Source organism: Eubalaena glacialis, chromosome 1 (genome assembly GCF_028564815.1).
Source record: "Eubalaena glacialis isolate mEubGla1 chromosome 1, mEubGla1.1.hap2.+ XY, whole genome shotgun sequence".
Classification (NCBI taxonomy): Eukaryota; Metazoa; Chordata; class Mammalia; order Artiodactyla; family Balaenidae; genus Eubalaena; species Eubalaena glacialis.
In genome coordinates this window covers 167,827,103-167,850,566 of record NC_083716.1, presented here as the reverse complement: position 1 = coordinate 167,850,566, position 23,464 = coordinate 167,827,103, and the positions used below count along the sequence as shown (strand labels likewise).

At 32.0% G+C, this 23,464-nt stretch overlaps 1 protein-coding gene across 17 annotated transcripts in view; it reads left to right on the top strand.

Moving 5' to 3' along the window:
• The window catches only part of BAZ2B (bromodomain adjacent to zinc finger domain 2B), a 390,549-nt gene that overhangs the window by 304,875 nt on the left and 62,210 nt on the right, over positions 1-23,464 (top strand). For 12 of the 17 annotated variants that reach the window (XM_061184127.1, XM_061184227.1, XM_061184217.1 and 9 more), the window contains 7 exons: positions 9,071-9,281; positions 14,667-14,759; positions 14,872-14,933; positions 19,005-19,070; positions 20,761-20,826; positions 22,228-22,272; positions 22,492-22,518. In XM_061184127.1, coding sequence (XP_061040110.1) covers positions 9,071-9,281; positions 14,667-14,759; positions 14,872-14,933; positions 19,005-19,070; positions 20,761-20,826; positions 22,228-22,272; positions 22,492-22,518 — 570 coding nt within the window. The remainder of the gene's footprint in view (positions 1-9,070; positions 9,282-14,666; positions 14,760-14,871; positions 14,934-19,004; positions 19,071-20,760; positions 20,827-22,227; positions 22,273-22,491; positions 22,519-23,464) is intronic. The other 5 variants (XM_061184246.1, XM_061184260.1, XM_061184198.1 and 2 more) reach the window with 1 other exon arrangement.

The window sequence follows — 23,464 nt, the reverse complement described above, 5'->3', positions numbered from 1 at the left end:
CAATCATAATTTTACTTCTGCCTCATAGGATTATGGTGAGGTTAAAATGAGATCATACGCATGAAAATGTTTCAAAAGGTTAAAATGCTCAACCAACTGAAGTTGTTATTTTCTTTCTTGATTGAACCTTTCTCTCTTTTGGCCCATTATAATGCACAGAAAGATTTTTTCTGGCAATTAATATTTTCTGTTGTGAATAGGCAGGCTTTTCCATACTATCTTACCCTTTAATTTTATAGTTATAGAAGTAGAAAAGGCCTTCCTAATTCTGCAAGAAGTTCATTTTGAGAGCTCAAAGATGAAGGGCGTTTTCCAAGATTACACAACCTCAACCAGGCGGAGACGTAATTGAACTCAAAATTTCTAACAAGTGTTCTTTTGCATTCATTGTGTAACCTATTTTCCATTGTTGTCCATGACTTTTTATGTCCACATCCACTTGTTTCTTTACTAGTAATTCTAAAATGCCAAAATATATTCATCTCAGGTTTAACTTACTTATGGAAATATATTCTAGGATTTTTCTTTTTTAAACTTAAAAATGTGTCTAACTTGGACTAAATTTGTCACCAAACAGATTCTCGGAATTTTAGTGAACCACAGTGTTATTTTACACACTCCATATATACTAGATCAGTTTTTAAGTCACAAAACATATTAGAAGGCAATAATAATTTTATTTAAAAATTCTCATTTTTTAAATCTTTTGATTCATGTTATCATAACCTTACTTGTTTCATTTAAATATGCCAAAGATATCTTTATGTTTTTAAGTTCAATAGAATTTTATTCTGAGAGGAAAGCTAATTGCTGTCCAATACATAAAGGACTTTTAGTTTTTTATCAGTGATAATTAGACTTAGTCTATAAAGCCTTATTAGGCAGAACAGAATGTTCTTTAACATCCATTCACTTTTTATTAAACATAATCAGTGTTTTCCAAAGCATATTGTCTTGTTGAGAGATCAATTCCAATCAAGGAAATATGATGAATTACTAAGTCCAGAATGTGTTAAGCTGCCAACATTTCAGCAGACTACTAAGGGAAAATATTAGCAATTTTGAGAGTATTTCTCTCGGTTAAAAAATAATAGTAAGTTGAATTCATTTCAGGATACTTTTAGAGAACAACAATTAAAGGTGAGTAATCAAAACAACGTTTAGTTAATTAATTAGAGATGCATATAGTTGAAGAACCATATACTTTTTTATTGTATGATCAATATGTATAAGCATATAGTTAATTAGAAATGTATATACTTACAGTTTTCTATGAAAATGAACAAAGATTACATATTTTTGGTAGAGTAACTGTCATGTGTAATAACTTTGATTGGCTTAAATTTTGTAGAAGATATAAAATATAATTTGGGATAAAGACACCGTTACCAAGCAGTGATGATCTGTATATGTTTACAATAGGTCTGCCTCTATACAAATTGTATAAATGGTATGATGGCTGTACGTATATTGAAAAACAAAACTATGCATATTGAAAGACTGAAAGGAAATGTACCAAAATTTTAATAATGGATGTAATGATTGGTGGTATAGTGGATCTTTTTTTCCCTATGTTCTTGCATGTTTCATAATTTCTAAAATTTGCTTGTATTACATATATAGTGTGAAAAACAATTTCCTATTTAAAAAATAATTGCATCTACCCCTTGTAATCCAATAAAGCTAAGCATTCAGTTTTCCAAATGCATGGAGATTTTACATAATGATTTTAAGTGTTACTGCTACAGTTTTCCAAGTTTCATATATTTATTTTTGGTGTTTGATAGCAAATGAATTGCTGTATTTGTAAATTCATTAGTATTCTTAATCACTCTCCTAATAAAACATTTGCATTGGAAAATATAATTTTCTCCATCATATTTTTCTTTTTTCTCTTAAAACTTACCAAACAAAGCAAAACAAAACAAAAAAACAACCAATAGTAGTTCTATAAGTTCTAATTCCATTCAAAGTATTTCAAAAAATTGCAGCAATGGTATTCCAAAGCTCTATATTTTACAGATGAAATTTAGGAAATGGTAATTTCTGTTAGAAGATAATATCTGCAGTAGAGAACCATGGTTATTTTATATGTTAATCATTTTTGACTCAAGGTATTTCTGAGCTTAAGACAGTGATTATATATATATATTTATTAGCAGCAAACATTTGTTGAAAGTATTGACTAATTTTGTATGTAGTACAGTAAGATGAGAGGTATGAGAGTTCATATTTATTGAAATGTAGTAAATTCATCATTAACTAAAGGACAAAAATCTAATGATTAACTTTAAAAAAATTAAAAAGAGAAGTCCTGAATTAAATAAGATAGGGTTGACACAAGAAATTGGGGTGGGGGGAGCCTTTAATCTATCCATTATCAATTTTATTTATTTCAATCTACAAATGTGGTAAGAGATTTGCAAAATCATCTACTCGTTAGTATCTACTGATCCTTAGATACCAAACACTTCCTACTGGCTTCTATAAAAATCATGATTTTAAGGATGATAGATTTCATGGAACAAAATGAACCATAGCACTCTTTATAATCACGTGATATACTGGCTAGCTACCTTCTTACTGAAGTTCTTTTAACTATTTTAGCCAGTGAAACCCCTTTGAAAAGGCTATAAGGTAAATATATTTCTTACAGACTTCTCCATCACATTATAAAGAACTAGTTGAACCTAATGTTTATCATTGTTTTCATTTTATTTTGTTTTTGAGTGTCAGAATAATAGAAAGTAAGATTGAGCTAGGCAGACTTTGGTAAATATAAAATAGGGTTATTTTTATTTTCCTAAATATGATACTTAGGTAAAAAGGTAAAAAGTATTCACATTTTTGTTAGCGATATATGAAGGTTTCAAAATGAATTGTTAATGGCAAAGATTATTTTGAAATATATGATAATCTAATTTGGAAAGGATTTATTTTTGTGAATGGTAGAGAACAAAACATTTAAGCATAAATATAACAATTAAGTTTATTTTTTTCAACCAGGAAGTTTACAAGCAAAGGTCAATAAATGTCTGCTGCATTCAGGCCAAAAAAGCAAAGAAAAAGAAAGATGCAAAGAAGGAACAATTAAAAGTGACTTAGGAAAAAAATGTTGCTTTCTCTATTTGAGATGTATTTTTTAAGCTTTTTTTAATGGCATAATGCCACGAGAAAAGAAAAATATCTATAGTTCTTACTGAAAAGAGCCTTTTTTTCGTAGTCATTTTATCAGTTGATATTTGTGGCAAATACTTAATGTTCCAGGCATTTTTTCCCAAATAAATTTTCCTAAAGGCATTTTCCATAAAGGAAATTGTGAACACATTTCACTACAGAAATGAACTTGAAAGCCTGACTTTGAGGAAAAACTAATGTTCATGGAGAAACTGCAGAGTACAAAAGAAATAGAAGTTATGATCACTGGTTTAGAGAAGCTTGTTGTCTGGGGAAGATAAAACACTAAGCACAATGCTTTTCAGCTAAAATCAGGGTTTTGTTAATAAGGAATAAGGGGAGACTTCACAGTAAAGCAGTCAACACGCAGTCTGTGGCAAGACTGTAATGCTGGTAATTATTTCAAATAAGTAAAGAACAAAAGATTGGGAGTCAACAACCAGGGTTCTAATTCAACTCTACTGTTAACTGTCATACCTAATGCAACACAGCTGCGGGCATATGTGGACCCTGAGAGCATGAAAGATCAGTACCAGAAGTCCAAAACTCTGGAAATTTATGTCACTAATCTACCAGGTAGGATTTTTGATGGCTAGGCAAAGGCCTATACTAGGAAGCCAACTGTAGGAATCCAAGAGTAGAGCTAAGGAGATATTTGACAGTCCTAACTCTTTGAGGGTAACCTACTGTAACTGGAAAGCCTAGTCAGCATTGTGGAAACAATTGTATCAAACCACATCTTCCTCAACTGTTTTTAATAGGTGACAACCATCTCCCAGCACAGATAACTATTCTTACTCTTTCACATCTTTAAAGTGCTATTCAGTATATGATATTAATATAGTTTATTATTAAGATTAAGAATCCCTAATGCTGTAAAGTTTATGGTATATAAAGCTCTCACTACCTACCTCTGGCACCATAAAGTAGCTAAAAATAGATATAATACTAAACTGTGAATTAGGTGTAAGGAAATCCAACAAAATTCTGATTTTTCTCATGAAAATAACTTTAATGTTTTTCTTAAAATATGAAATGTCAAGTTCTGTGAAAAATATTTGATGTCCTTGCTTTGCTTGTGCCCTAAGATTTTTCTTAGACTCCTAGCAGGGTAATTCAGCATCCTATGTTACTTTGAAAACGGAATCCTACTTTTCTAGGCCTTAATTTCCTCATCTGTAATGTGAAGTATATATATTATAGGAGGTCTTTAAGATCAGTTCCCTTTTAGGTGTGACATTCTAAAGTTTTTTAATAAACTAATTATCAGGAAGTAAAGGATTCTGAAATTACACTTAAAAGAGAAAAGTAGTAGAAAAAAATTATCTTTGTTTACTTGAACCGTGGTTAAATTTACTGAAAATTATTTAGCCAGAAATCAATTCGGTAAATGATCCTTCACTGAATGACCAACAGACCTAAAATTGTCAGACCAATGCCCTAATCCAGATTTAAAACATTCATCACAGCTATTTTTCTATCAGAGTCAAAGACTGGGATAGATACAGGTCCTGATCCAGAAAAATAAGAGTAAAGATCATCCATTCGCTTATATAACATTGAGCATTCTAGAAGTAGTAGGCATCTCAAATATTAATGAAGGAATTGACACTTAGTGGCCCAGGACTACAAATCCCTGGTGAAATTGCTGCAGCAAAGTCTTGGTGATAACTAAAACTTAAAAAACAAAAGATAAAAAACCACAGTAACTTGGTAAATAGGTCATTCAGTGAATTGGTTTTTGGTGGACTGCTTTATTTACTTATATACTGCTTTCCCCCCAAAATAAATAAACCTTCAAGTATACAAAATCAAGCAAAATGGGACCAACAAAAGAAAAATAAAGATAAGCTAGAGTATAAAAGTGAAGCAGGAATGAGACTTGATAACCCATCCCATTAAGACCTAAACATGTTTCTGGTAAGCCACAAATTGACTTTAGTTACCAGTGAAATGTAAGAGTTAGGACTGTCAAATATCTCCTTAACTAGACAATTCAGTGTCCATAACATAAGGTGAAAACAAAGCAGTTGCTCATGAGATGTTCAGAGTATCATTTATGAAGAATAATAGAAATGTTGAAATAGAAAATCCTATTTAAGTTAAATTTCTTAGCATCTTTTTTGAATTTCTGAATACAGAAAACATTTTAAAACTAATTCATTTCAAATGTTTTCTTTAAAGCTCCATTTTGTCTTTAAAGTATAAAATACCTGAAAGCAATAAATTTATTTGCCAATTTTCTCAAGTATTTCTCCAGACCTTTCTGGTCTCCATTCAGACTTCTCTCCTTCACATCCAGGAAGTTCTTTCTCCAAAAAAAGGCTAAAGTATTCACTTTCCTTTCCACTCTGATTCTCAGGTCCTAATCTAGACCATCATTATTTTTTAAGTGGACAATTGAGACAACTTTCTGTCCCAACCTCTAAACTTTTTCAAATTCATTACTGCTGAGGGTGTGGTCCTTGAATCACCTGCATTAGAATAGCCGGAGCCTCAGGTCCTAGTTAAAAATGGTTGGTCATTTGGGGGAGAGAACTCTCTCTAGTTTACCTTTAGAAAATGTTATGCCGATACAGAGTAGGTGTTTCAGCAAATGTTCAAGTAGTTGGAAACTATTTTTATTATACATTATAGTCTTACAGTGTAGTCTTTTATAATGCATTACAGTGTATAGTATATAATGTAGTTATCTCATTCACTTAACCTTAATTATTTTGTTCAGTCTTCTGAAATAAAACATAAACCCTTTTTTCCTTCTCTTTGTAGTATTTACAGAAGTATGTTATTGCTAAGGCTTTAAATTAGTAACTCTTGAAAGTGGAATTATAATGGTATAAGAGACTTAATCTGCCATCATCTCCATCATGTTGACTATCTATTTTCTTTTTATCCATATCTTTTAAATCTTAGTCAAGAAAGATTATTTTCAGGAACCATTTACTATCTTAGTTTTAGAAATTAAGAAAAAAAGTAATAAATTAACTCTTTTGATGAATAATTTCAAAAAATTTATAGCATATGAATCAAGTGATGTAAATTGTATTTGCTTTTCCTAAGGAAAAGTTTATTAAGAAAAATGCTTCTTTTTTTTCCCTTACCCATGGTTATTTTGGCTACTCAGTGAATTAAAGCTATAATATAAGCTTCAGATTCCTAACAATCCATTTCTCATTTTCTAAAATCCAGGAGTCAAAAGACATTATATGTAGTCCAATATATGCAACTCCCTTAGAAAGCATTTACTTTATAAATGCCAAGGGCAAAAATGTAAATGATAATGTCACTATAATGTTACCAGTTTGGGGCACCAACATATTCTATTCCTTTTTTGACACAGGTATATTTTCCTAGCTGAATAAAACGTAACAGTGTAAAATTATAACTGAATAAAAAAATAAATTGATCAAACCCTTTAAATCTTGGCTAAAAGTTGATTTTATTATTAATAAGTTACTTTAAAAACTGAATGCAGATTCCTTTACAGACTCCTTTATTAGTCTTTCTCTTCTACTTCAAGTGTCACGAATGTCACTTTTATATTTTTCAATTTATGTGATGCATGCTGCCTTCGTGCCTCAGAGCATAATAGAAAAATGAAAACCTGAACTAATCAAAAGCTTCCCATACTGGTGAACATAAAAATGTTTTGATGGCTTCCTTCTTAGTGGTTTATGGCGTGAAACTGCAGTTGGTACAACTACTGTTTCTGTTGACTTCATTGAAATCTCAGTAAAAAAAATTGTTACTTTCCTCAGAATTAATTTGTAAAATTATTTTTAACCTGGCATTTACTGAAAAGAATTAGTATAGATATTATTTTAAACATATAAATATGGATTATATGCATGAATTTTTTTCTGCCACAATCCTGCCTTGCCATAATCTTGGCTGTGCTTTCATGGCTGAATATTGTGATCAGTCATTTATCAAGTATAAGAACATCTTTGTAACATCAATTAAGTACATGTAGTGGTTAAGAGCACAGGTTTTAGAGTGAGACGGTTGGGTTCAAATCATAGTTCTGTTCCTTATTGCCTCCGTACCTTAGGAAATTATTCAACTGGGCCTGAATTCTCTCCGTTGTAAAGTAGGTACAGTAAAATCCACCATATTAGATAGTACTGTTGTGAAGATTAAAGTACATAATGTAATCAAAATGCCTGGAACTAAGCAGAGTGCTTGGAATGTGGGATGTAACCATCATCCACAGTGGTAGCAGGAGTGGTATTTGTATTTTTAGTACCCATTGAATGAGATATTCATAGTCTCCTTGCCCCAAGTTAGGTATCATGGCATAAAGTATAACTCAAGAACTTTTGATTATTTTTTGTTGCAGAATTGCCCATAGTGGTTCAAGTTAAATTCCTAGTTTGAGATTCTTTTAAGAAAAAAAGCATGTTTAAAACATTTTCTTAAATGTCACACTAAAAGAAGTATCTCTCTAAAAAAAGAAATAAGAAATAAGAAAACAATTATTTTAGAAGGATTATTTTAAAAGGATGCCGTTCCTGTATTTGAACATGTTGATTTGGACTATAAGTAAGGTAATATAATAACGTATTTTTTAAGAGAAAAGCAGCTCATCACAAACAATAATATATTTGTTTTGAATGACATATGAAGGATAATGAAAACCAGACGCTGATGGTATCTATACACTGAACAGGATTATTCCTATAATACACTAGCATTATGCTGGTGAATGTGTTTCCATCTGGAGACTTATTATGGGAAATCTCAAATATACACCATATATTCATCATTGGCTGTAGAAATCATCATGTGGCCAATATTATTTTACATATACCCCCATCCACTTCTCCTCTTCCATAATTTGTTGAAGCAAATAATATACATGTTATTTCCTCTATAAATGTTTCCATTCATATCTCTAAAAGATAAGGACTCTTGTTGTCTACAAGAGTACCATGGTACCATTATCACACTTTAAAGTAATAATTCCTTGATAGCATCAAATAATAGTCATTGTTCAAATTTTCAATTTCCCTTAACTGTCAAAAGTTTCTGAACAGTTCGTCTATTTGAATCAATATCTAGGTAAGCTCCACACATTGGGATTGTTTGGTACATCTTTTAAGGCTCCTTTAATCGTCCCACAGTTTTTTTTACCTCTTGAAATTTATTTGTTGAAGAAGCTGTTGAAGAAATTTGTAGTATTTCCTCGACTGGATTTTGCTGTGTAGTTAACCATACACTTCTCACCCAATTTTTCCTGTGAAGTTACAGTAATTAAGTCTAATCTAGATTTGATTTCCTTTTGTAGGGGACAAGACTAATTTATAGGTGATCGAGTGAACCTCCATCAGGAGGCTAATGTCTGTCTGGTTGTCTCTCTTTTTGGTGATTGGCAACCATTCAATTTCAGTGCTTAGACTCATTAATTCATCAGGTATTGCAAGATGCTGGTATTCTAACTCTTACATTCCTTCTTGATTTATTAGCTCTAATATTTCTATAAAGAGAATTTTCATCTATTATTTGGGTAGTTTAATGTTTGGTTTAACTGTTAACCCATGAGAACAATCCACAGAGGTGTCATCACACAACTAATTTTCAACTATCTGCCAACTTTATGGTCATTGTAGTTCAGAAATGGTTATTTAAAAATATATATCTATTTATATGTTTATAGATACAGATATAAATCTCTTTGTGTGTTTAAAGTTGAATTCATTAAGAATATCAAAAAGGTGCCAAGTCCATGAATAATTATAAATATAAATTTAATTTAAAAAATAAAATTCCTAAAGTTTGTACCAGCTTTATAAATTTCAAAATATCTGTGAATTTGCCTAGAATTTTCTGACATATTGATCACTTGTGTTTATTTCATTTGTAATATTTATTTCTATAAAATGTTAATTAAAAGGGAATGCAGTGGTGTCTTTTGAAAGAAGAGGATGTCATTCCCCGTATCAGGGCAATGGAATGTCGTAGAGGAAGACCACCAAATCCAGATAGACAGAGAGCAAGAGAGGAATCCAGGATGAGACGTCGGAAGGGTCGACCTCCAAATGTTGGCAGTGCTGAATTTCTAGATAACACAGATGCCAAGTTACTAAGAAAACTGCAAGCTCAAGGTAAGAAACAGAATGCATCTGACACTGTAATAGTCATATTAAAAAGTGTAAATATTTCTTATATTTTTGACTGATGAAAGATTAACACTGCTCTCAATTTCTAAAAAGTAGATATTTGTGTTAGAGTAAAAATGAGAAAATAAGGAGTCCCACTGGTAACTGGAGTTCTTTGATTAGGTAAGCTCCTTTCAAGAGCCATATTCATAAACACAACAGACCCTGTGTGTTGAGAACTACAAAGGTGGGTGATAAGCTTTTAAGGCTTGCACTGAAAGGGCATCTACCAGCACTCGGCACATGCCTTAAGGTTGTGCCAACCTTCTGGAAATTCTCATTTTAACAGCTCCCGATTCCTTGAGGTGGTACAAGGGGATAACTCCAAAATATGTGGATCTGTGGAGTAAATTTTCAGTCAGAGAACTCCAATTACTGGTAAGTAACCCCAGTCTTTGGGTTCTTCTGTAGTATGCACATATTACAGATATTTTCAAAATGCCCAAGTAATAGATTTAATTCACAAATATTTATTTTAAGACCATCAGAAAGTATCACTGTCAAGCACAAAGTGCTCATAATAACCTCAGATGTATTTATGACTCAAAAGTGTGCATAAATTGTTAACATTAAGTTCCCAGGCTATGTCTGACACAGAAAAAGCTGGCAAAAATAAAACAGTCCTTCCCTGAGTTTGAGTTACTAGTTACAACTGGGAAGACTCTTCTTGTGAAGGGCTTCTTGTGAAGGCTATCTGAATATATATCAGTATATGTGTTGGTGTCTTATATTCACAAGCATATATATAAACATATATATCAATGTAAAATAAAAGTTCAACAATAAGAACTAACTTAGAAGACTAACAGGATTTTACTTCTCATAGGTTTTCTCTGGGGGAAAAGCCTGACTTATTTGTTTATTGTAAACAACATCATAATGTTGACTTCTTCATAGCTCCTTTGTTTTTGTTATGAAACAAATATCTATGACAAAAGCTCATAGAACAGAAAACTTTCTGTAAAAGATATTCATGAGTGGAATCATTATTAAAAGTTTTTTGTTAGGCTATCAGAGACTCCTATACATAAACTGTACATAAACTCCTACACACACATGCCTTCAAACACTCATATATATACATATGTATATATAATATGTTGTATTACATATATATCCTTTTTGATTTCTAAAATAAATGGCTTATAGTGTACATACTATTCGGCTTGCCTTTTTTTCCACTTAATTTATCTTGAACATCTTGCTGTATCAGCACTTAAAAATCAACCTTATGCTTTTAATAGCTGAATAGTGAGTGATACTGTGTATGATTCTACAATACTTCATTAAATTAGTCTCCTTTTGGTGACTGTTCTAGCTATTTCCTGATAGTTGCTATCACAAACAGTGCTGCAGTAAGTACATATTACACATATCTTCACATCCTTCTACAGATGTGGCTATCTATAGTATAAAATCCTAGAGATAGAATCTCTGAATCAAAGGGTGTGTGCATTTTCAATTTTGGTAAATAGCAGGCTAATATTATCTCCAAAAAGATTGCACCAGTTCATACTTCCACCAGTGGCACGTAAGTTAACTGCCTGGTATGTAACTTAATGTTGTATAAGTTTTTCTCTGTCTTAGTATGTTTTTAAAATATTTTTAAAAGTTATTCTGTTTGGTTTCTATTAAGACGTTTATCTCCCTTGAATAGTTATTAGTGAAGTTTAAAAATAAGTTAATATATTAACAGATACAGCCGTACACGATGAGTTTTTTAAATTAGTATTGTCAATATACCACTGCCTCTTCTAAAGAATGTATAATAGTGGGGAATGTGCATTGTTTGCATAAAATAAGAAAGCTTGAAATTAACTGATTTCCAAAGTCTGGGCTCTTCATGCATGTTTTGCATATCTTATACAAATAGCATTAATACTTAGTATCCAAAATGGCAACTTTATATTTGCAAAAGTAACTAAATTTTTACAAAATAGAAGTTGATTATTCAACTTTTACTCAATGTTTTTTCTCCCTCTAGATTTCAAATTGGTTTGTATTCCATTACATGCTTTTCCCTTGTTGTATTATATTGCATTTTGCAAATTATTTTACATTTGACCTTACTGTGTATATATGTTCTTTCTCGCATGTATATAAATGTTAAATATTTAACAATAGATAAATAATAATTATTAATATGTACAAGCAAATGTGATATAATATGCATTTTTTTTTCCTTGGGAAGAAAAGAAAATAGCAATGAATCACTATCACCCCTTTTATTTCTAAAAGGCTTCTACATTAACAGTTTGAGGGGGTTATCCAAGGGGATTCTATAAGTTTCTGTTATATATTATCATCGTACAAGGACTCAACTAGGCTGAACAACTGGACTTAATTTGAAGAAAGATTCAGAACAGTAAAATAAATGCAAACTTTGAATGTACTTTCAAGCGTTGTGAAATGAGAGGTCTCTAATTTCTCAGGGAATACAAATAAGAATCTGACAAAGTTTGAATATGAAAAAAACTTTTAACCTTTCTAAATAAACCTGCTTCTTAATTGGCCAATACCATTCATATCTCAGATTTTCTGAGATACCGAGTAACACTTGTCCATTTCATACATTGTAGAATCTGAGATGCCCTAGTCTATGCAATGCCCCGTTATTTTAAGATGTTCCACTAAGGAAGAAAAGTGCTGCCAATTTTTAAACACACTCTGATTTTAGACGTGTGTAAAAATGCATCTTAGAATCAAAGAAGTGTGGTATATGTAAAATATCCCTAATTCTAAGTGAAAATAAACTTTATTTCAAAATAAATTTTTACCTTTGAAATTTAAAGAGACAAATTCTTCAACCATGAAAGATAGTTTTCAAATTAATATTTCAAATGCTCATTACAATAATAATATATTCAGCAACCATAAACCAAATAAATGAGAAGATATTGGGAGCAGTTTATTCCTCAGAGCCTGAGTGAATTTTCTCGGTCTCTAACTCATTCTCCTTCCTCCACAGTGTCTAATTTCTTTTAACATTTTTTTTTCATGTTTTCTCCGACTGTTCGTAACATGAAAGTTAAGCTATATAAATTTTAAGTGATTAATCCAAATTGTATCTTCCTTGCTAAAGTGAAAAGATATGAGTTGAGCTTTTTAATGTTTTTCTTTTCCAGGAGTTTAAACATGAAAATTGCTGAGAACTTGTGTGGAGTTTGAAATTGACTGATACATTCATATACAAAAATACGCCAATATATGTGATAAAAATTTCTTTATTATAAGCCAAACTTCTATTAGAAAGCATCAGTTTAGCTTGGAACAAAACATCATACTTATGCCACCTTTTCTAGGAAATTTTTTTTTAACCACTTAGCAACCCTTTATATTTTAAGGCAGATTTAGGTCTTTATATCAGAGTTCAGTGAAAGCCTTCAATTCTTATATGTTAAAAAAAAATGTTTACCTGGATCTATCATAGATGAGAACAGTGTCCTGCAGGTGTATTATTATCAGAGCTTGCTAACTCTGCAGGCCAGTTTATACATTTTTATTTCCCAGAGTATTTCGTGAACAGGAGAATCCTTTTTATGCGGCTCAGAAATTTTTGATGATGCTTAAAACGTCTTAATACTGAAAATTATTGGAAGATTGGAGGTATACGTTAGTATCAGCTTCTATTTCATCTTTTATTAACACTTCAAGTTTCCTAGATAAAATCAAACCTTCTTATATCCCCTCCCCTTTTTTTAAGTCTTCATGATAGAAAATCAACCATAGTAACCAACTGCACCTCAGCTGTTACCAGGACATAGGGTTAAGTTTCTTTCTAAAATCTCAAGGCATTTAAATTTCTCTAAGGGTTTTAGAAGTAGTAACATATAGACTGTGAAGTCAGAAAGTCCTGGGTGTGTATCTTGGCTCTGCTCTTTAACTGCTGTGAGCCTTAGTTTATTTCATTTGTAAGCTGGGCATAATGTTACCTATCTCATAAGGTTGTTATGAAAATTAAACAAGATCATGTAAGTTTAATACAACAGTTCAATAAATGGTGGAAGTTATGAGTAGAGCTCAAGTGATTCGGGTAATCATGTGATTACCCGAATCACATGATTACCTGAATCAATCACTTGATTAGGTAATCAAGTGATTACCTAATCATATTCATTATCGGTGAATATAAGTTTCTTAAAATTCTTCACCTGCTACAAAGTTGAAAACAATGTCTAATGTAAAGTGGTATTTTCTAAAATGATTTTATGAATGATATTATGATACACCACTTTTATAGTTAGAAGTATTTTGATCAAGTTTGCCAGCAGAAGAAAGTGTGACGTTACATGCTTTTCTGTATCAGCTACCTATTGCCACATTAAGGCCAACCACAAAACCTCAGTGGTGTACAACTCTAAGCATTAACTGTTTGTGCGGATGGAATGAGCTGGTGGCAAGTTAGGCAGTTAGGCATCTCTGCTGATCTTGGCTGGGCTTTTTCACATTAGTGGAGTCAACTGGCTCCATGTGTCCCAACCTCCGGCAGCATAGCCCGAACATGTCCTCATAGTAAAGAGCAAGGCACAAGAGTAAAAAGAGTAGAAAGAGTACAGGTATACTTTCAGACTTCTACTTGCATCACACTGTTTACATTCCCATTGGCCAAAGAAGATCACATGGCTGAACTCAAAATCAAGGAACAAGAAAATATATTCCACGCATGTCTTGATGAGAGGGGACCGCAAAGTCACATTACAAATGGCATGGATAGTCAAGGAATGAAGACTTGGGACCATTAATTATGTCAGTCTTTCCCAGTTTCATACATTTGTCCTTAAAAAGTATGAGAACTAGGTTGTCCTTAAAACTCATTGACATTCTGTACTCTTTATTTAGGAGATTTAGTCGCTTTCCTTCATAAATGAAAATATCAATGGATTCAAAAATTTTACCATTTATATAGCGGATTGAAATGCTAAGTTTGGGAGCTTTGTTCTATTTTGGGTTCTTTTTCTTTTTTTTATATATTTTGTTATTTTTAAGACTGAAGCTGAATCACTTTTTTTTACATATTAGCAGGTACTTTCATACTAAGTGAGGATTTCATGAAATGTGAAAAAAATGTACTTATATTAGCCTTTGTGATGCGGATTAAGAGAGGCATCATTTTTGTTATGTATACAGGATCATATTGGATGAAATAGTTTGGCAATTTCTAGGGGAAATGAACATGACATTTTCTGAGGTTCTCCTACTTGGTATCTAATGTTTGGCAATTTTCTTAAAAATTATGTCCTTCATGATGATACCAGTTTCACAGGAATTGTTTTTAGGTTAGCAGTTATGTAAAGTTGTTAATAACATTCCTTGAAATTTTGTATTTTTCAGAAATAGCCAGGCAAGCAGCACAAATAAAGCTTTTGAGAAAACTGCAAAAGCAGGAACAGGCTCGGGTTGCCAAAGAAGCTAAAAAACAACGAGGTGGGTGATTTAAATGGTAGCATAAACTTGAAGAGTGAGTATTGGGTAATTCATAAGAGGCATCTCTTTGTTCCTTTTCTGATGATATCTGTGCCTTGATTTTTCATCATAGCAATAATGGCTGCTGAGGAGAAGCGAAAGCAAAAAGAACAGATAAAGATTATGAAACAACAGGTATGTTTATTCATTGAAACTGATTTTTAAAACACAGACATTGTTTTGGGGATCTATCTGTATCTTTCTATATGTACATTATTTTCATTTTGATTTCTGAAATAACTGTATTTCACATTAATGTTATGTATCTTATTTAGAAAATTGTCCTCTTTCATTAGTTAAAATTCACCTCATTTTAAAACGAAGTCTTCTACTTCCAAGTTTTTCTAAGTATTGATTACCAAACAGTAATTGTATAAATACTTTTAATATCCTGATAGACTTTGAATATAAGTTGACATCATGAATAACTTTCAAACTTTTTAAATTAATGTATCAGTAAATGAAGGATATTCCTTAAATATTCAAATTTTAATAAGAAAAGCTGTTGTCCTAAAACATGTAAAATACTAGTAAAAAATTAAATTAAAGTTATATAGAATAAGGTTTGCCTCCATTGCTTGTGATTGCTTTCAGAGTTACTAAAAAATTACTGCAGTCGTCTCTCAGTATCCACAAGGGATCGGTTCCAGGACCCCCATGGATACCAAAATCCACAGACGCAAGTCCCTTATGTAAAATGGTGTAGTATTTGCATATAACCTATGCACATCCTCCTGTATACTTTAAATCATCTCTTGATTATTTGTAATACCTAATACAATGTGAAGGCTATGTAAGTAGTTGCCAGCATGGGGCAAATTCAAGTTTTGCTTTTAGGAACTTCCTGAAAATTTTTTTTTCTAATTTATCTTTGATCCATGGTTGGTAGAGAACATGGATGCAGAACCTTCAGATAAGGAGAGCCAACTATAGTGCAAAAAATGAAAAAAGCATCATTTCAGCAGCATTCTGTTGTATATCTACAATACCTCTCCTGTGTGTAGTTTTCAAAATTAAGTATAGGTAAATAAAGTAATTTTAAAATTCTTACAGGTAAAGTATTACATGACAAGATATTCAACTTTATTGAAGATGGGAATGTGTAAACTACTCTCCCATCTCCATATATTCACTGTAATCATTAAAGCAGAAAGGAAATGGGGATAACTAATATTCTTTAAAAAATTTGAAATGGCAAGTAGTTATTTCTGAGTATGAAATAAAGTCAATTGTGTTATTATATAAATAACTGCTAAATAAATGGCTTGGGTTGGATTTGATGTGGCTGTCTCGAAGGTTCTTTCTAGTATTGACTAAAGCAGTATGATTAGAAAGAGTTGATATGGAATTGGGATTCAGAATTTAGTTTACAGTCAGGCAGACTGTAAGAGTTGAATATGGGCTCTGCTACTTAAGAATTTTGTAACCTTAGATGAATTTCTTAACCTCTAAGTCTCTATTTCCTCCACTGCGAAAGAAAATAACTGCATTATCTGAAGATTAAATGAGGTGATAAATGTAAAGTACATGCAACAGTGCCTGGCACAAAGCAAATGCTCACTTTTTAAAAGATGATATAAAACACCAAACTGCATGGTAAACTCTTTTACCGTAATTTAAAGTAGTCAGCTGTACACCTGAATTCCTTTAGTTTGTTAATTCCAATTAGTTTAATTGTCACTGCTAAAGACACTGTAAGGTTGACTTATAAATATCTAGTCTAATGAATGCCTTTATTAAAATATAAATATTTACTGTATATCACATATATGTAAAAATAAGTTTATATTTCATTTTAAAGTGAAATACTATTGTTTCTAAATATTTTACTTTTTCATAGCTTATCCTATTTCCTAATGGCTAGAGATCCATCAAATCTTATCAGCACTTTAAATTCAGCTTTGTGATCCTAAAGTCTTGAAGTGGCTACAACCTAAATATACATGGTTTTTTGCTGCTCATCAAAAAAGCAGCTGCATAGCACAGGGAGATCAGCTCTGTGCTTTGTGACCACCTAGAGGAGTGGGATAGGGAGGGTGGGAGGGAGACGCAAGAGGGAGGAGATATGGGGATATATGTATATGTATAGCTGATTCACTTGTTATAAAGCAGAAACTAACACACCATTGTAAAGCAATTATACTCCAATAAAGATGTTAAAAAAAAAAAAAAAGCATTGGAGTCCCAACGTTTCAGCAATGTTAATACAAATGAGCTGATCATAGAGCTTTATCAAGATATTTATCTGAGGCTAGTTTCAGAATGCAATCTGACTTATTCCTTATTGCCAACAAAGTGAATCAAAGTATAGCTTAGGTCTACTCACATAGTCAGTTACATAAGGCCTATTTTAAAGTCAGCATTAGATCTAGAATAAAATAGTAGCATGTGCTTCTGGATTATTTTTTCCACCTAGTAGGCCAGTATCACCAGATAGTCCTCAAGACAATATTCTGGAAGCTTACAGAAGCATTATTATGAAGCAGAAGGAACAAAGGCATTGGAATGTGACCAAGGCTCTGTATTTACTATTTGATTTAAGGCAAAATATTTACTCTCTAGGAACTTTAGCTTTCTATTAGGTAAAAAGAAGATAATTTCAACTCTTTTTATGATCAATAAGATATTTTATGTAAAGTGCCCAGTTCAGGGGTTGGATACCCAGTATTATAAAGTGAATCTGTATTATAATAACTTATAAATAATGTTTATCTCTGCTAATGCTAATGACACCACTACCATATATATGTGTGTGTGTATATATAGGTATATGTATGTATATATTGAGATCAATAATATCAGTGTGCATAAAAAGAAATGTTTAAAAACGTTAAAGTATAGCTTGCAAAGGTACAGCTAGCATCTGGAAATTGGAACAGGTATTATAACATTCAGCAGTATAAAATGTGTTCGCTCTGGAAATCCTACGACAAATGCAATTTGCTAGTAGGAAAATTGGGGTGTTTTGGGGCAAACTATGTATTATTATTGAGTACCAATTTGGGACTTTCAAAGGGGTTTCTGAACATGAAATTGTTAACATTGTGCTGATAGCATATGAGATAATGTTTTTAAATCAAAATGTAGTTTTATCAAACTTTAGATAATCACTGAATTCTAAAACAATAACTAGTACATTAAATTTAGACAGTGTGAACACCAATTATGTCATTGGAATCATTCTCTAGAATGTTCACTTTTAATTAAGCCTTTTTAAAATAACATTACAGATTCTTTCTGAATTTGGCTTATTGTAGTAGTTAAAAGCAATGTAATATTATCATGTTATTCATCATGTGAAGTAAGAAATTATAGTATGGAAATTGTTAATGATAATCTATTACAGTTGTGTGGCACCACACACTTTTTTAATTATAAATTTATTTATTTATTTATTTATGGCTGCGTTGGGTCTTCGTTGCTGCGCGAGGGCTTTCTCTAGTTGCGGCGAGCGGGGGCTACTCTCCGTTGCGGTGCGCGGGCTTCTCATTGCAGTGGCTTCTCTTGTTGCAGAGCACGGGCTCTAGGCACGCGGGCTTCAGTAGTTGTGGCTTGCGGGCTCTAGAGCGCAGGCTCAGTAGTTGTGGCGCACGGGCTTAGTTGCTCCGCGGCATGTGGGATCTTCCCAGACCAGGGCTCGAACCCATGTCCCCTGCATTGGCAGGCGGATTCTTAACCAGTGCGCCACCAGGGAAGCCCCTGCCACAAACTTTTTTAAGCACTTTTAATTTATTTATGACATAGTGAGAGAGGGCAAACACCTCTCCCTATTTTATGCAAGAGTAGTTATTCTTTGCTCATGATCATCCAATGAATGACAGTAACTCAGGACTAGCCTTAGGTTTTCTCACTCCTGATACACTATTTGTCTACTTTTCTGTCCTATATTTATTTAAAACTAAGTATAATTGTAACTGCAGATACTTACAAAAATCCACAGGCTAAATGAGTTTAGTTTACCTAGTTTCTGTATACATATTTAGCATTTGTATTTTACAAATTGTTTTGAGAAATTTTATAAAGTCATGTTAATTTGACATGAACATATATATGATGTTAAACTAAACAATTAAATTTTACATCCACCATGGGCAACCTTTGGTAACTCTGTATTTATATCTTAACTTATTTGATTCGACTTAAATACTTTTCACCTAGATATTTAGTTTATTTTATTATCTTAAATTATTATAATTTTTTCTACAGGAAAAAATTAAGAGAATACAACAAATCAGAATGGAAAAAGAGCTTCGAGCCCAGCAAATTCTAGAGGTAGAATTCTTAAATGTGATATGATTAAAGTAATATAGTCATATATTTTAAAGTCTACAAAAATAAAAATCTTACCTACATATTCTGTCACTCATACAAATTAATATGTCCATCAGAAATTCTCTTTAAGCATAATGCATAGAGTAAGACCTTATCTGAACTTTATTTAGCAGACTTCTAATCCTAACAACCCAGGAAATAAGACAAAAGAGAAGAAGAAAACGGGAAAACTTCTGAACAGCCAGTATAGGTGTCATAAGGTTCATGTGCTGAAACTCGTGTTCTTTACTTTTAGAAAACTCATTAGGACTTATAGTCAGATATTTACTTTTAATTTAGAAATAAAATATTACAAGAGTGAAAGTAAATTTTAAACATAGAAACAGTTTAATCAGCTTGTTTTTCTGGCTTCTAATATACCCTGCTTCCCCACAAGCTGATGGAATAGGACTAGAGGACAAATATTGGAATCAGTAAAATAATAGCCACAAGATAGCAAGGGAAAATACAGAAAAACTCCAACCAGCATGTATAGGAATTCAAAAGCCTAGCAAGAGTCTGTAATCTTTTAGTTGAATAGCAAGCAATTTTCAACACCTTAACAGCTGAAAGGCATTACTCTGTGGAACTGTACAGTATAATAACTGATGTTCAGAATAATTGCCCCAAGTCATCAAGAAAAAGCCAAATTATATTTAGTGTAGTGTGTCTAAGCAGTATATATCTCAAAATTATTTCCATCCACAATAGTGAAAATAAACTTCTAATGTTCAAAATTGCTATAACCTCCCAGCTATTCAGGAAACTCTTGGTATAAACGATTTATTCCCTGAGGGTGTCAAATAGCTGAAGTGTTCTATGTTACATGATTATTCCTTCTAGAAATATACACGTTTCCTTATCCATTTCTAATTAATTTTAAAAATCCAAATCAAAAGTACTCCTATCTTCAAGTAAATTGACAATAGCTACTGGATAGTTATCAAACTACTAGATAATTAATGACTTTAACATTATGATGCTCAGATTTGGTATCATGACCTTGATATTCAAAATGTACTTCATGAAAGATTATAAGTTTCCATTCTATCTTTTTAAAAAACCTTGAATTTAATCACAATATACAGCTAGAGAAAATCAGATTTAATGTGTTTCATTTACATCAGCTGAGTAATGGATTATTTTATCTCAAATTTCAAGTATTAAAAAAATCCAAATAAAGTGGACATGTTCATTTTTAAATGTTACTGATTTATTATTTAAATAACTTTTATTATCAGTTAAAATCTATCCCGTCTTCTAAATTTTTTATGGTGATCATGTTTTACTTTTAAAAATCAGAAAAAAAGGAAAAATTACATAAAATAATTTTTTCTGTGATTAAGTTTTAATGTAAAATAATAAACACTCAATTATTTCAGACTTTTAATAGAATTTGAAGAAGTCAAGAAAAGCTGACATACTCTTATGAATTTAAGAATTTTTTATATCTTAATGCTAATCTATACATTAGAAATGAAATTAGTATGTTAAATACAATATTAACTGTGGGAAAATCTATAATTGTTTACATATATGTTCCATGTTGTTTTGTACCTGTGAGGCATGTAGCTCCATTTTCAAGTCATAGATTACTTTCAAGTTGCAGTGGTGCTGTTGCATGACTTTGAGACCTGTTTTGCATGCACAGGCAAAAAAGAAAAAGAAGGAAGAAGCAGCAAATGCCAAATTATTGGAGGCCGAGAAACGAATAAAGGTTAGTTTAGATGAGAATCAGTTTTCATTTTTCAAAAATAAAAACTGTATGATATTATACCAGTATCAATTATTTAAAAAAAAAGCCCTCCTCAAAATAACTATCTAAAAAAATGTTTAGCACAGATAAAACATGTGTATAGTGTGTGTTTTTATTGTATGTATATTGTATGTATTTTTTTATATTTCATTATACAGGTTCTGTGTGATACTTTGAGCTCTTTAAATAGCAGACCAAATCAGAAATGCAAACTATTGCATAATACCTGTATGTAGTTTTGATGGATAAGATCTCCCCAGAGCTATTTTGTATCATTTATGTTTAAGTTTCAAATTGTGTTCGAAATCTGATTCTCTCCTTAGATTAAAACGTTCTCTTTGTTAATGTCTAACAACTGTTTTAACTATTAAAAAGCGAAAAGCCTACAGAAACAAAAACCTAACTTTATCAGCTATAATTTACCAATAATAAAATTAGCCATTGTTATTTATTGTAACTTGATGTGTTGTTTGGGGATGTTTTGGTTTTGATTTTCTGGCCTGAAACATAAGAGAGTTGGACCCTCACTCCCCCTCCAGCCTCCACCCCGACACACATTACACCCGTTACCTTCCATTTTTTCTGATAGTTATTTACTGAAATTGGGCAGCCATGTGGTCCTACCAGTTCAAGAAACAGCCACTACAGCTATATCTTATAAAACCAGGGAACTGTTTGTTACCTTTTTCTACATAGACTCTCTTACTTTGTTCTTTAGATTTCTACTCCTTTTCAAAATGGCTGCCCTTACTATTAATTAATCCATATTTTACCTTTATAAAAAGATTCAGATTGGTGACATTCCCAGTACTGTTTGTATTAAGCCCTACCCTTTTGGGATGGTGCCCTCAATCATAGGTGGGCATAAAAATCTCAAGCTGATTCCTTTTCTCTTGTCACTCTCATTCCCACACAGTGATAGAAATGATATAGATGCTGTTAATCCCAGAGTGTATTTAGGGATTTATATTCAGAGTGGAGAGAGTTTTAATTAGCTAGATTTGAGGGTTGCTTCATTATGTTCCCTTTTTTTTTTTTTTAGTGCCAGTTGTATCTGATATGCTCTATCTAGCTAGTCAGTTCAGTGAATGGGTCATTGAAGTGTGCTTGCTATTAGATCACTGAATTTCAACTCTAAATGGCTACTGAATAAGGATTCTCGCTCCTGTCATACGGTTTTTATATATTAGGTAGAACCATATGAAGTTGCCACTTTATAAGTAAAAAATTATTGGATATTTGCAGTTTCATATGGTTCAACCTAATGGAAGACTATAGAATCTCAGAAAAGGAACTTTTAATACTTGTTGCATGTTCTAAATTTTCCCTAAAAATCCATCTTAAAAGTTTCTTATTTTTAAGGAAAAAGAAATGAGAAGACAACAAGCTGTTCTTCTAAAGCATCAGGTCTGTAGACACATAGTTATACAATTGTCAAAATGTACATTTTATAATTTTTCTTAAATCTATTTTTGGAAATATCTTCAAGATATTTTCTTTAAAAGTTCCAGTGTAATTCCTGCTTAAATTCCTGGTTTTGGGATTGGTGTCTTTCGGGGGGTTAAAAATTGGTTTCATGACTCTGTGATTTCTGTTTCATAATGTTGTGCCAACTCTTTCTACCAGGAGTTGGAGAGGCATAGACTAGATATGGTATGGGTATGTTTATTTCTGTACATCTAACACCGCATTGTGATTTGGTTGTGATATGGTTGTCATAGCAATGCATAAAGTGTAGCACTGGCTGCTGTCATATTACATACTGCTGCATGGCTTTACAGCACAGTGCATTGCATACATCTGCTTGTCTGTCTATAAAGAAATATGGTACATTTCCAAGATTTTCAATTGAATTGGGCAGGCCTTATATAAGGCTGCTGTCTAAAAGTTTATGTTACTGATGTCACAGTGAAAGTTGGATCACTATCCAATTAGATACAATTATGACCCATATTCTCCCATCATTCTAGATGCAAAACTGCCATTGAGTACAATGGGAATTTTGAGTTAGGTTGATGAGAGAATATGAAATATATTCTGGTTTTATGGACAAATTTTAGAAATTTTTAGAAATATCCCTTTGGGGGAACCACGTATATTTAATCAAAAAGAATGATTCAGTACTATAGCTATGTGATTTTTTTATTTTAAAGTAAAATGAGACTATCGAAGTAAGCTAATGCTTACCTTATTTTCATACTGTGCCTTTTAGATTCCACTTACGAGCCCATGGTGCAGCTTTTGTGGCTTTAAATAGTGCATCAAGTGGCAGACATCAGTAAACAGGAGTATCCCATTTCATTGATGTTGTTATATGAATTATGCCTATAACAGCTTGAAAAAAACTTTCTAATTTGTCGGTGGCTTATTGGATTTACAAAATGATAGTGTACTTGAAATAAAAATAACTAATTCTAAAACCATGAAGTGAAAGTGAATATAAATCAATTTCTGCCTGATCTAAAAATTTAAGAACAGCACAACCTTTGGTTTAATTGGCTGTAGTACATATTTGTGGTTTTTCTAATAGCAGATGTAAGGTAACTGACCTGTTCCAGCCAACCATTATGCTTTTTGTTCTGCCAGCTTTTGAAGGAGC